Genomic DNA, 12,919 nt, shown 5'->3' with positions numbered 1-12,919 from the left:
TGAGGGAGAAACAAGATACTGACATAGTCCAAAATCGGTACTTCTCAAGGTAGTTATTAATTTAAAGGAAAAAATTATTAACTTCAAAGTGGAGCAGTATAGCAGAAACCACCATAACCAAGTGGTCTAGGTCAAAATTACCAGTAATGAGACATATCAACATCATGTATCTCTTGATATGATTCAATGGGAAAGGTATACAATCACTTCTATGGTATTCTTGACAAAATCTCATAACTTTAAGCTAGTTATAACAAAATATACCAACAAAAAATGAGTTATATAAAGTACCCCATCTGTATACTTCAAATGTAGCCAGTATTTAGTTATGGATATGTACTGTAAATGCTAGACTAGTTAAGAAGGCATGAAATGAGGGGGAAAGGAAAAGTAACAAATGGCACAAAAAGAACACAGCCAGCGAGATGACAGATTTTAACCAACTACATTGATAACTATATTAAATACAATGGCCTCAGTTCAGTTCAGTCGCTCAGTTATGTCCGACTCTTTGTAAACCCATGAATTGCAGCACGCCAGGCCTCCCTGTCCATCACCAACTCCCGGAGTTCACCCAAACTCATGTCCATCAAGTCGCTGATGCCATCCAGCCATCTCATCTTGTCGTCCCCTTCTCCTCCTGCCCCCAATCCCTCCCAGCATCAAAGTCTTTTCCAATGAGCCAACTCTTCACATCAGGTGGCCAAAGTATTGGAGTTTCAGCTTTAGAATCACTCCTTCCAATGAACACCCAGGACTGGTATCCTTTAGGATGGACTGGTTGGATCTCCTTGCAGTCCAAGGGACTCTCAAGAGTCTTCTCCAACACCACAGTTCAAAACCATCAATTCTTCAGCACTCAGCTTTCTTCACAGTCCAACTCTCACATCCATACATGACCACAGGAAAAACCATAGCCTTGACTAGACGGACCTTTGTTGGCAATGTAATGTCTCTGCTTTTGAATATGCTATCTAGGTTGGTCATAACTTTCCTTCCAAGGAGTAAGCGTCTTAATTTCATGGCTGTAATCAGCATCTGCAGTGATTTTGGAGCCCCAAAAAATAAAGTCTGACACTCTTTCCACTGTTTCCCCATCTATTTGCCATGAAGTGATGGGACCAGACGCCATGATCTTCGTTTTCTGAATCTTGAGCTTTAAGCCAACTTTTTCACTCTCCACTTTCACTTTCATCAAGAGGCTTTTTAGTGCTTCTTCACTTTCTGCCATAAGGGTGGTGTCATCTGCATATCTGAGGTGATTGATATTTCTCCCAGCAATCTTGATTCCAGCTTGTGTTTCTTCCAGCCCAGCGTTTCTCATGATGTACTCTGCCTATAAGTTAAATAAGCAGGGTGACAATATACAACCTTGACGTACTCCTTTTCCTATTTGGAACCAGTCTGGTGTTCCATGTCCAGTTCTAACTGTTGCTTCCTGACCTGCGTATACATTTCTCAAGAGGCAGATCAGGTGGTTTGGTATTCCCATCTCTTTCAGAATTTTCCACAGTTTATTGTAATCCACACATTCAAAGGCTTTGGCATAGTCAATAAAACAGAAATATATCTTTTTCTGGAACTCTCTTCCTTTCTAAACCCTTCAATTAAGGCAAAAACTGCGAGACAGGATAGAACAAAGACTTAGCCATATGCTGCCTACAATAAACCATTTTAAATATATATAAAGACAAAAAGTTAAAAGGCAAGAAGGGATATGGCTATATCAATATCAAATAAAAATAGAATTCAGAAAAAGAGATACTACTAGAAGTATTACCAGTGATAAAGAAAAATGTTTCAAAGCGCATAAATTGCTCATTAGAAAAAGAATCTTAAGCATATAAACAATTAATAAAGTTTCAGAGTACAAGAATAGGATAATAGCACTAATGGGAGAAAAAAACAATAATATCACTAATGGGAGAAAAAATTCTACTATTATATAGTTGGGTATTTCAATACTCATTTCTTACTAACTTAAGAACAAAGTAGACAGAAAATTGATAACAGTATGGAAAAAATGAATATCATCATCAATCAATTTGACCTTGCTCCAAAATAACAGCAAAATGCATCTTCTTTTCAACTACACATAGAACACTTACCAAGACAGACGATATTTTATAAATCAATAACAAAAAATAGGTAAGTCCCCACTGGTCCTAGTGGTTGCTGCTGCTGCTGCTAAGTCACTTCAGTCGTGTCCAACTCTGTGCGACCCCATAGAAGGCAGCCCATCAGACTCTATATTTTCATTGCTGAGGGCGCAAGTTAGATCCCGGCTCAGGGAACTAGGATCCCACAAGCTGCATGGCATAGCCAGAAAGTTGAATGGAAACGTCTCTGAAATACTTGAAAACTGAACAATGCACGGCTAAATAATCCATGGGTTAGAGAATAATAAGAGCTATTTGGAAAATATTTTAAACTAAATAATAAGGAAAATACAACATATCAAAATTTATGTGATGCTGCTAAAATAGCACTTGGAGGGGAGGTTCACAGCTATCAACACTTACATAATGAAAGGAAGAAAGGAATGAAATCAATCTAACAATTTAAGACAAAGGACACATTAAACCTACAGTAATAGGAAACAAGATAATTAAGCATAGGAAACAAAAAAAAAAGGGAAGATAACAGAGAAAGAAATCAAAAGCAGCTTTTTTAAAAAAAAAAACAATAAAAGCAATATCAGGAATGAATGAGAGACATAATAATACATATTTCAAATTTCAAAAGTATAATAAGGAACTAAATGAACTTTAATTCAAAAACTTTAATGCCAAAAAATTTTACAAATCAAAAGACAAATGCTCTGACAGATTTCAAACTACCAAAATTCAACTAAGAAGAAACAAAAAACCCAAATAACTTTCCATTAACTTGCCATTTAAAACCTTTCTACAAAGAAAACCGTCCCAGATTACAAGACTCTTAAATTCTTCTAAACATTTCAAAGAAGTAAAAGTTAGTCGCTCAGTGATGTCTGACTCTTTGCAACTTCATGGACTACATCCTGCCAGGCTCCTCTGTCTACGGGTTTCTCCAGGCAAGAATATTGGAGTGGGTAACCACTTCCTTCTCCAGGGTATCTTTCCAACCCAGGGATCAAACCTGGGTCTCCTGCATTGCAGTTAGATTATTTACCATCTGAATCATTTGAAAACATAATACTATTCTATACAAACTCCTCCAGAATATAAAAGAGGAACTCCTCCAGAATATAAAAGAGGAACTCCTCCCAACTCATTCCACAGTATGAAGCCAGAGTTGCCCTGATAGCAAACCATTACAAAAAAGAGAAAGGGAAAAAAGGAAATTACAGATCAATATCCATGAGAAGTACAGATGCAAAAATCTTCAAGATTTAGTAAATTAAATCTAGCAACATACAAAAAGACCCTATTAAAATGTATCTAACAGGCACTCAAATGTTGGTGAATAAATAACTTAGGTTTATTTCATAAGTTGTGGCTTACCCTATATTATCATTTGACTCATTAAGGACATGACTGAGTGACTGAACTTAACTAAAGGACATTTACATTTTTAAATTAACTCTTGTTCCTGAATTTATAGGGTCATTTTTCAAGCATTCAGAGCAATAAAAACCAAATTAAGTCTTACTAAAATACATGTGCAAAACAACACAATTAACAAGGGCTGGAAATTTTTATTACACAAGCTTGAACAGATTTAGGGACTTATATCAGAATACACATTATTTTATTTGTATAAATTTGTCTTAGAGGCCTAATTCTCCCTTTCACTCTAAAGAAAACTTTAGTAATTCTTCTAAGCAAGTGCTTCTGTAACTAAGCAACACAGTCTGTATTCTTTCAATGGCTAGCATGCTATCATTAGAGCACAAAGATCGCCCCCTTCCCTACACCACAGCAGAGTGGGAAGTCAAACGTATCCTCTGGTTCAATCAGATGGTTCAAGTGCTGTTTTTTCCCCTCTGTTATCTCCTCCTTTAGCAATAATAATAACTTTTCCAGGTTTCAGGTGTTTATATGAAACATCTGACAATCTGACAATGGCACCCCACTCCAGTACTCTTGCCTGGGAAATCCCATGGACAGCGGAGCCCGGTAGGCTACAGTCCATGGGGTCGCGAAGAGTCGACCCGACTGAGCGACATCGCTTTCACTTTTCACTTTCATGCACTGGAGAAATGGCAACCCACTCTAGTATTCTTGCCTGGAGAATCCCAGGGACAGAGGAACCTGGTGGGCTGCCTTCTATGGGGTCGCACAGGGTCAGACATGACTGACGCGACTTAGCAACAGCAGCAGCAACTAAGTTAACAGTTCATTTCCAGGTCTGTAAGGTTTCTTGCTGATTTCCAGTGAAAAAAAGTTATTTATTAACAACTATGAATTCCCTTTCCTGATTTCTCTTGCCTGCCAAACTAAGTTACTCATTAGCACTTGTACAAAACAGTCAAATGAGACCATTAAATAATGCTACCTGGACCATGAAAGCAACTGCAGCACCCCTGAGAGTCCTGAGAGAATTTCAAGAATTTTAGGAACGAAGGGTCACAATTTGAGTTAATATTAAAAATTGGGTAATAGTGTTGGGCTTCATTAAACTCACTTCAAGCCACATTTATTGACAGTATTGGTCGCTCGGTCATGTCCGACTCTTTGCAACCCCGTGGACTGTAGCCTGCCGGGGACCTCTCTCCATGGAATTCTCCAGGCAAGAATACTGGAGGGGATAACCATTCCCTTCTCCAAGGTATCTTCCCAACCCAGGGATCAAAACTGAGTCTCCTGCATTGCAGGCAGACTCTACCATCTGAGCCACCAAGGAAGCCCTTCAACATTTATTGAAAGCCTACCATTTATTAGCTATAAAAATTTACAGAAAATTACATAATAGGGAATTAAAATCTCTAAGGTCTCTTCAACTTTTTAAAAAACTGATTCTTAGTATTTATATATTGATTATACACATATATACATTTATTATATATTACTTGACATAAAATATAACTGCAGTACTATAGTATAAACAGTAGAAAACTGACTTTGTTTTCAATAAGTGTTAATGGAGTCATATGGGTTAAAAAATTGCTATTTCTTTTTTTTTTAATTTTTACTTTATTTTACTTTACAATACTGTATTGGTTTTGCCATTCGTTGACATGAAAAAATTGCTATTTCTAATTTCTCATATATCTGAATGCTGTGAGTTTTTTTAATAGGTAAAAATGATCTGGGTTCTCAAAAAGCATGTATAACAGCAGATCATTCTCAAAGACAATTTACCCACCCAAACTGTGTACAATGCAAATGACCTAGCACTTCACTGAACAGAAAATATAGGATGAACAGTTTTTTTAAAAAAGACTCCCTCTAACTCAGCTATTTTATAAAGAATAATGAATAGGAGGAAGCTTTAAACAGAAGAAATTTTAAAACTAGCCTTTTAATTCACTGAAGGAAAAGTTCTAGAAATATTGAATGAATGTCTAGTGTGTGCTTTTAGTCACATCCAACTCTGTGACCCTCTGGACTGTGGCCCACCAGGCTCCTCTATCAATGAGATTTTTCAGACGAGAATACTGGAATGGGTTGCCATTTCCTTCTCCAAGAGATATTCCCGACCAAGGGATCCAACCCGGGTCTCCTGCATTGCAGGCAGATTCTTTACGCACTGAGCCATGGGGGAACTCCTATAGTATTATTAGTAAGAGACAAAGATGGAATTTATTTCTGGTTTCAAAGAGTAATGACTTCCTTTCTAGAAGAATAAAACCCTTTAAAACTTCATTGTTCAGAATTTCCTGAACTAAAGTGACCAATTATTCAAAATGAAAACCTGATAACCTTTACTCTAATTTACTGAAACAAAAAAAATTTACAAAAGCACATCTCTAACATGAAACTCAAAGGAACCAGGCAGGGAAGAGGATGGGGTAAGAGAGTGGTTATTTATTGTTTTCCCTCTGAAAATATGACTTCTTGAGTGTCCTGGTGTTCAGTGAGGAGTCTTTTTCAAGATTAAAAATGGTGAAACGAGATGTGGGCAGGAAGAATGATATACTGATCTAAAAGAGAAAGCAATGCCTAAGGTTTCCATCTATCTATTTAACACAAAAAGATAGTACATTTACTTTATCTGTCCACACCTTATCATACAAAAGGAAAAAAGTAAATTCAGTATCACCAAATGAAGAGTTTTCCTGACTACTCTCTAATATATTATGATCTTCATATCTTTCAGTATCCTTTCACTGTTTTATGCCAATGTTCACCCACGTGAAATGCATCATTGGTATCAAATCACATGGCATTAATAAAGATGCCATTAATACTTAATGGTATTCAGTTTTTAATATAATTTCCCTATAAACACAACAGAGCTGCTAAATTCCAAATATGCTATTTAAACTAAATACTACTACGCTATGTTTCACAAATTTCAAATTTCTCATATTTATCAAATATACTGCTGAACAAACCGGATGGCATCAATCAAGGTTTTTATACTCATAAAAACAAAGAATAAGCACCATATATATATATATATATATATATATATACATACATACATAAAATAATGTAGAGCTAAACTTCTAAAAATGGAAGTTTAACAAATGGTAATTAGTATATATAATGAATATAATGAACTGTAAATTCTCTTGTTATGAGCTTCCACAGTAAGTCAGATTACATTAAAGATGTAGAACTTTTCAAAATGTCAAATTCCATTTCATTTGATCTTGGTGCATGAGTCTTTTTAATAAGCATTCTTAAAAGAGCTCAGAATTTGCGGAGTAGTGGGGGGTGTTATAATTTAAAAAGCAGTAAAGCAAGATCTGCATCACAGAAAACAGTTATTTCTGTCTTTCCTTTGAAACAAAAGATAGCTTTCAAAAATTAAAAACAATAATCACAGAACTATAAATAAAAAACATATGAGATACCACTTCACACTCATGGAATGGCTACATTAAAATAGCTAACACAAGTATTGAGGATGTAGAGGAATTGGAACCCTCATACTCTGCTGATGGAAATGTAAGATGGTGCAGTAACTTAAGAAAATAGTCTAGTAGTTCCTCAAAAGATTAAACAGAGTTACTATATGACTCAGTAATTCCTCTTCTAGGTATACACCCAAGAGAAATGAAAAAAAAAGTCTATACAAAAACTTGTACACAAATGTTCACAGTTAATTTTATTCCTAACAGTCAAAAGGTGAAAGCAACCCAAATGTTCAACAACTGATGAGTAGATAAATAAAATGTGGTATAATATACAATGGAATATTATTCAGCAATAAAACAGAACAATATATTGATAGATGCTACAGTCTGGATGAATTTTGAAAACATTTTGCTAAGTGAAAGAAACCACTCACCAAAGACTATATATTTTATTATTCCAATTATTAGAACTGGAGAATTCCATGGACAGAGGAGCCTGGCAGGCTACAGTCCACAGGATCACAAAGAGTTGGACATGACTGAAGCGACTTAGCATGCACACGCCACAATAGGCAAATCTACAGAAACAGAAAATAGATTAATGCTTGAATAGATCTAAGGGATTGGAAGAAAACAGGGCTGGGGTGGGGTGATTGCCAAAGAGTAGAGTTCTCTCTGGAGTAATGAAAATGTCCTGTAATTGTTTGTGATAGTGAACAACTCTGTGAACATGCTAAAAAACCACTAAATTGTATTCTTCAAATGCATTAATCATATGGCATGTAAATTATATCTGAATTAAGCTATTAATGTGTCAACATGAAAGCAAATTTGGAAAACAGCAGTGGCCACAGGATTGGAGAAGGTCAGTTTTCATTCCAATCCAAAAGAAGGGCAATACCAAAGAATGTTCAAACCACCATACAATTGCACTCGTTTCACATGCTAATAAGATTATGCTCAAAATCCTTCAAGCTAAGCTTCTGCAGTACATGAACTGAGAACTTCCAGATGTACAAGCTGGATTTAGAAAAGGTAGAGGAACCAGAGATCAAATTGCCAACATCTGTTGGATCATAGAAAAAGCAAGGAATTCCAGAAAAACATCCACTTCTGCTTCACAGACTAAAGCTTTCACTGTGTGGATCACAACTATAAAAAATTCTTAAAGACATGTGAATACCAGACCACCGTATATGTCTCCTGAGAAACCTGTATGAAGGTCAAGAAGCAACAGAACCAGAGGTGTAACTATGGACTAGTCCAAACTGGGAAAGGAGTGTGGCAAGGCTGTATATTGTCACCCTGCTTATTTAACTTATATGCAGAGTACATCATGGGAAATGCTAAGCTGGATGTATCCCAAGCTGGAATACCTCCAGGAGTAATATCAACAACCTCAGATATGCAGATGATACCACTCTAATGGCAGAAAGCAAAGAGTTACTAAAGATCCTCTTGAGGGTGAAAGAGTAGTGAAAAGGCTGCTTTAAAACCCAGCATTCAAAAAACTAAGATCATGGCATCTGGTTCCAACACTTCATGGCAAATAGAAGGGGAAAAAGTGGAAAGCAGTGACAGATTTTATTTTCTTGGGCTACAAAAATCACTGCAGATGGTGACTGCAGCCACAAAATTAAAAGATGCTTGCTCCTTAGTAGGAAAGCTATGACAAAGCTAGACAGCACACTAAAAGCAGAGACATCACTTTGCTGACAAAGATCCATATGATCAACACTATGATTTCTCCACAGTCATGTACGCATGTGATCACTGGACCATAAAGAAGGCTAAACGCTGATGAACTAATGGTTTCAACTGTGGTGCTAGAGAAGATTCCTGAATCCCTTGGACTGCAAGAGGATCAAACCAGCTAACCCTAAAGGAAATCAACCCTGAATATTCATTGGAAGGACTGATGCTGAAGCTGAAGCTCCAATACTTTGGCCACCTGAGGTGAAGAGCTGACTCAACTGGGAAAGACCCTGATGCTGGGAAATACTGAGGGCAGGAGAAGGAGGGCACAACAGAGGATGAGGTGGTTGGATGGCATCACCAACTCAATGGACATAACTCCAGGAAATAGTGAAGGACAGGGAAGCCTGGTGTGCTGCAGTCCATGAGGTTGCAAAGTCAGATGGCATCCACTTCTAGACACAGGAAGTAGTACAGTGAGACCTAGAGTCAGACTGTGACTTTGCCAACTTCTTACCATATGACCTTTAGTAAATTATCTAATCTCACTAAATTTTCAGTTCCTTTTGCAGTACAATGAGACAAATACTTATTTCATTGGATTACTGTAAGAATTTAATGAGATAACAGATATAAAGTTACATGTAAAAAATAGTGTATGTTATACGACATACTGTGCTCAAACAACAGCTATTCTTATTATTACAATTATTTTATTTTTATTAGACCTTTATTTTCTTGTTCCCATAAGGAAATACATAATGCAGACTTCTGCAAGGTTTGTCCCAAATCCACGCATCTAAGTTAAACCTTACAAATTTTAATTCCTTATAAGAAATATTATTTTATTTTTTAAAGCAATTTACTTTCTATCTGATGCCTTGCCTGGAATATAAATGACATTTATGAAGTTACTATTTTTATAGAACTACAGAAATTAAAAGACCACAAAATTCAATGTCACAAATGGTTGGGGGGGGTACTCATTAAAAAACAAATTCAGTGTGTTTATTTTTAAAACTGCACATTCAGAAATAAAGGTCCAAAGATTAGGCAGCCACAAAAATCAACCTTCTAATTAAATAAAAATTGCCAATAAATACATTATAGTAAAAATGTTTTATCCATATGCTTAAAAACGAAGTGAAGTAAATTTAAGGAAGTCCTATGAAATAATTTCCTGTTTAAGAAATGAATGTTCTTAATTCCCAGCTAATTTGATAACATTTCTACAGAAAGTCCTTAATGAAAAACTCTTCATATGAATGAAAGTCAACATTTTAGAATGAAGTGTAACATGCACAAAACAACACTAAGTACAAAGACAGCAAATAACATTTTATATTTCTACCTAAAAATTCAGCATTACATTCCCCAAAAACTTATAATTCTATTCTACAATGAATCACATAAACAGGTCAAATTTTGATCGAATCGAGTATAGAATCAAAAGTCATTCAACAATCACATTCCTATCTGAAAACATGGAAAGGAGCCTTTCCACTCAAATTTTCAGGAATATTTTAATATCTCATAAGAGTGTCACACTTTATAAATCATTGCTTGAGAAAACTGATCATGGATTTTCAAAAATATTTAATTAAACCAAAATTGAATTAAGATTTTAAGTGTCTAGTTAGAGCTAAATATAATAGAACACCATACCTAAAATATAAATTACATTTTTTTCAAAGCTAAACAAAAATTTTTTAAATGCCCACAGAGTATTATATCTCTACAAAGCTGCACAGCCTAAAAACAAAGTTTCTTTTATCACTCATGATAAGACCAACACTTAAGGCAACAATATATTTAACTAACCTGTTTTATTCAGAATAAATCTTTCACCCACGAAAAAGGAAACTTATCTTTAAAAGTTACATACTCAATTTTTATGTCAATTTTTTGAACTCACATAAAAAGGGCCTACAAAGACAACACCTTTATCAATTTCTCAAATCTGGTAAATCAACAGTTTACTAATTTTTTTTAATTAAAAATATCAAACAAGTAACTTTTTGCTGACTTGTTTACACGTCTGTATTTCCTATTTTTTATCCTACTATCCATTCTTTTAAAAGCATTCCCCCTTTTTGTAGTACATATAGCTTTAGGTGTAAAAATAAGAATAAAAGCTATCAAAATACTAAGTGTTGACATTAACTGTAGCTGCCTCTGTACTTTTCTGCATCCTTAGATTGTTTTTAATGAACATGTAAGTACTTTCAAAATGAAAAAATTTTTTCAACTTGCTTACCACCCAGCTTCTTCACAAGAGTCTTATATACCAATCTTTGGCGGTAAATTAGGTAGAAAAGAGATGTGAATTTAAACAAACATTTTCAGGTAAAAAGAAGAATGTCAGAAAATGGGAAAACATAGCCTTAAAACATCTTACATAATGCTATCCATAAATACTTTAAAAGCAGGTGGTAACAACTAAAAACTTTGGCAAAAGTTTTTATCTGCTTCAAATTTACTATTTCCCAATGAAAATGAAAGTAGATTAGTTTTGTGTGGAAAAGGCCCAATTGCATTTACATTCTAAGTCATTTTCTAGGTCTATAAAATGATCTCAACCACGTACTATTAATATCACAAAACCGATTAAAGCAAGCTAAAGACAGAACTTAGAAACTAACTAGTTTTTGTTTTTTTTTTAGGCAAGTTATTAGAGACACTTTCTGATACGGAAAAGAACTCAACAAAACTATTTAGCATAATAAATGCTATAAATAATAAAAGTAATGCAAGGCCTCTTACCAATTTCAGCAGGTAGTTGTTTGATTTTGTTCTCTCGAATGCTAAGCATGCTGAGTTTTGACAGGTTTTTGATGTCTTTTTCCACAGTAGTTATACGATTAAAGCGAAGGTAAAGAGTGGTGAGAGAATCTAGCCTATACACCACTGAAGGAATTTCTCTCAGTTTATTATGCCGTAAATCAAGCATCCGGAGCTTCTTCAAGTTATCGAGAGAGTCAGGCAAACTGGTAAGTGAATTTTCACTTAGAGCCAGTGTCATGAGATTTACTAGACAGCCCACTTCCGCTGGGAGGGACTGTAATTTGTTGCTATATAAATAAAGTTCTGTTAATTGAGTCAACTCCTTGATTGATGATGGCAATATGTGTATAGACCTCTTGGATAAGTCCAAACGCATTGAGTTCTCTTCCCGGCATTTGTTGAGCTCTTTAATCACCTCTGCATTGCTAGATTTTTTTCTAGTCCCAGGTGCTGGATTTGGTCGTTTGATCGTATTATCAACCGAAAAAGCCACCCCTGGCTGGGCAGCACTGGAGTCCTTCTTTCCATCTTTGGCATCTTTTCCTTTGGTCTTAGGTTCTTTTTCTTTGCTCTCTTTTCCAAAACCTCCAGAGGCTTTTGCCTCCTTTTCTCTTTCCTTGGCTGATGGTGCTTTGGGATCTTTCTCTTTAGAGTCTTTTTCTTTTCCTAAACTACTACTCATGGTGACTCAAGCTAGGGCAAAAACTACATGAACTCCTTTTATTTACCAACAAAAGAAATTCAAAGGTGAAGAGACAAAGATCCTACACAGTCAAAAAAGGTGTTCGCTTGAAGAAGTAATCTCCATCTGTTACATGCTGGATCTAAAACCACTATGCCCATTTCTGACAACTCATTCCAACTGGTAAAATGGTGCTGGTCAATCAATGATTCATTAGAATTCCTGAAATATAATACAAAGAGAGTATTAAATTACTTTAGGTTATAATTTATATTAAGTAAATTGGTGCTGCAAACAATCTTACTGACAATTTTGCTATGTTCCTATGATTTGAAACAGTAAATAAATATTTATTGAACACCTTCTACTTTGCAAAACCCATTAAAAAACTATAAAAATTAATAAAACAGACTCTAACTTTGAAGAATTTACAGTGTAACAGGAAAAGGTAAGATAGGAACAAGTAATCAAACTGCAAAATTCTAAAGTGACGAAACATGGGAGAAATCACCACAGCAGCTAATGCCTAAGTGCTTTCTATGAACAAACATCACTGCAAGGAATTTACAAACATTAACTCTATATCAGCTCTGAGATAAATCCTTATCCCTATCTTACACACAGGAACAACTGAGGCACAGAAATATCTTTAAATAACCAGCTTTGCGATCTTGGCAAAGTAATGGAACTAAGATTCCAAAATGGTGGTACACTGCCTATATGCCTAACTAACACAGTAAAACTGCTGTATCTGCAGCTAATTAACAAATAGTTTCAAGCAAAAGGAAAGACTTGAAAGGCAATAATGA

General features: G+C 35.3%; 1 protein-coding gene across 2 annotated transcripts in view; it reads right to left on the bottom strand.

Annotated features, from left to right (window-relative positions):
* Positions 1-12,919, bottom strand: part of SHOC2 (SHOC2 leucine rich repeat scaffold protein) — an 82,533-nt gene that overhangs the window by 41,167 nt on the left and 28,447 nt on the right. For both annotated transcript variants that reach the window (XM_052660992.1, XM_052660993.1), the window contains exon 2: positions 11,408-12,332. In XM_052660992.1, coding sequence (XP_052516952.1) covers positions 11,408-12,110 — 703 coding nt within the window. In that variant the 5' untranslated portion in view covers positions 12,111-12,332. The remainder of the gene's footprint in view (positions 1-11,407; positions 12,333-12,919) is intronic.

Source organism: Budorcas taxicolor, chromosome 23 (genome assembly GCF_023091745.1).
Source record: "Budorcas taxicolor isolate Tak-1 chromosome 23, Takin1.1, whole genome shotgun sequence".
In the NCBI taxonomy this organism is placed as follows: domain Eukaryota; kingdom Metazoa; phylum Chordata; class Mammalia; order Artiodactyla; family Bovidae; genus Budorcas; species Budorcas taxicolor.
This window is presented reverse-complemented; position numbering and strand designations above follow the sequence as displayed.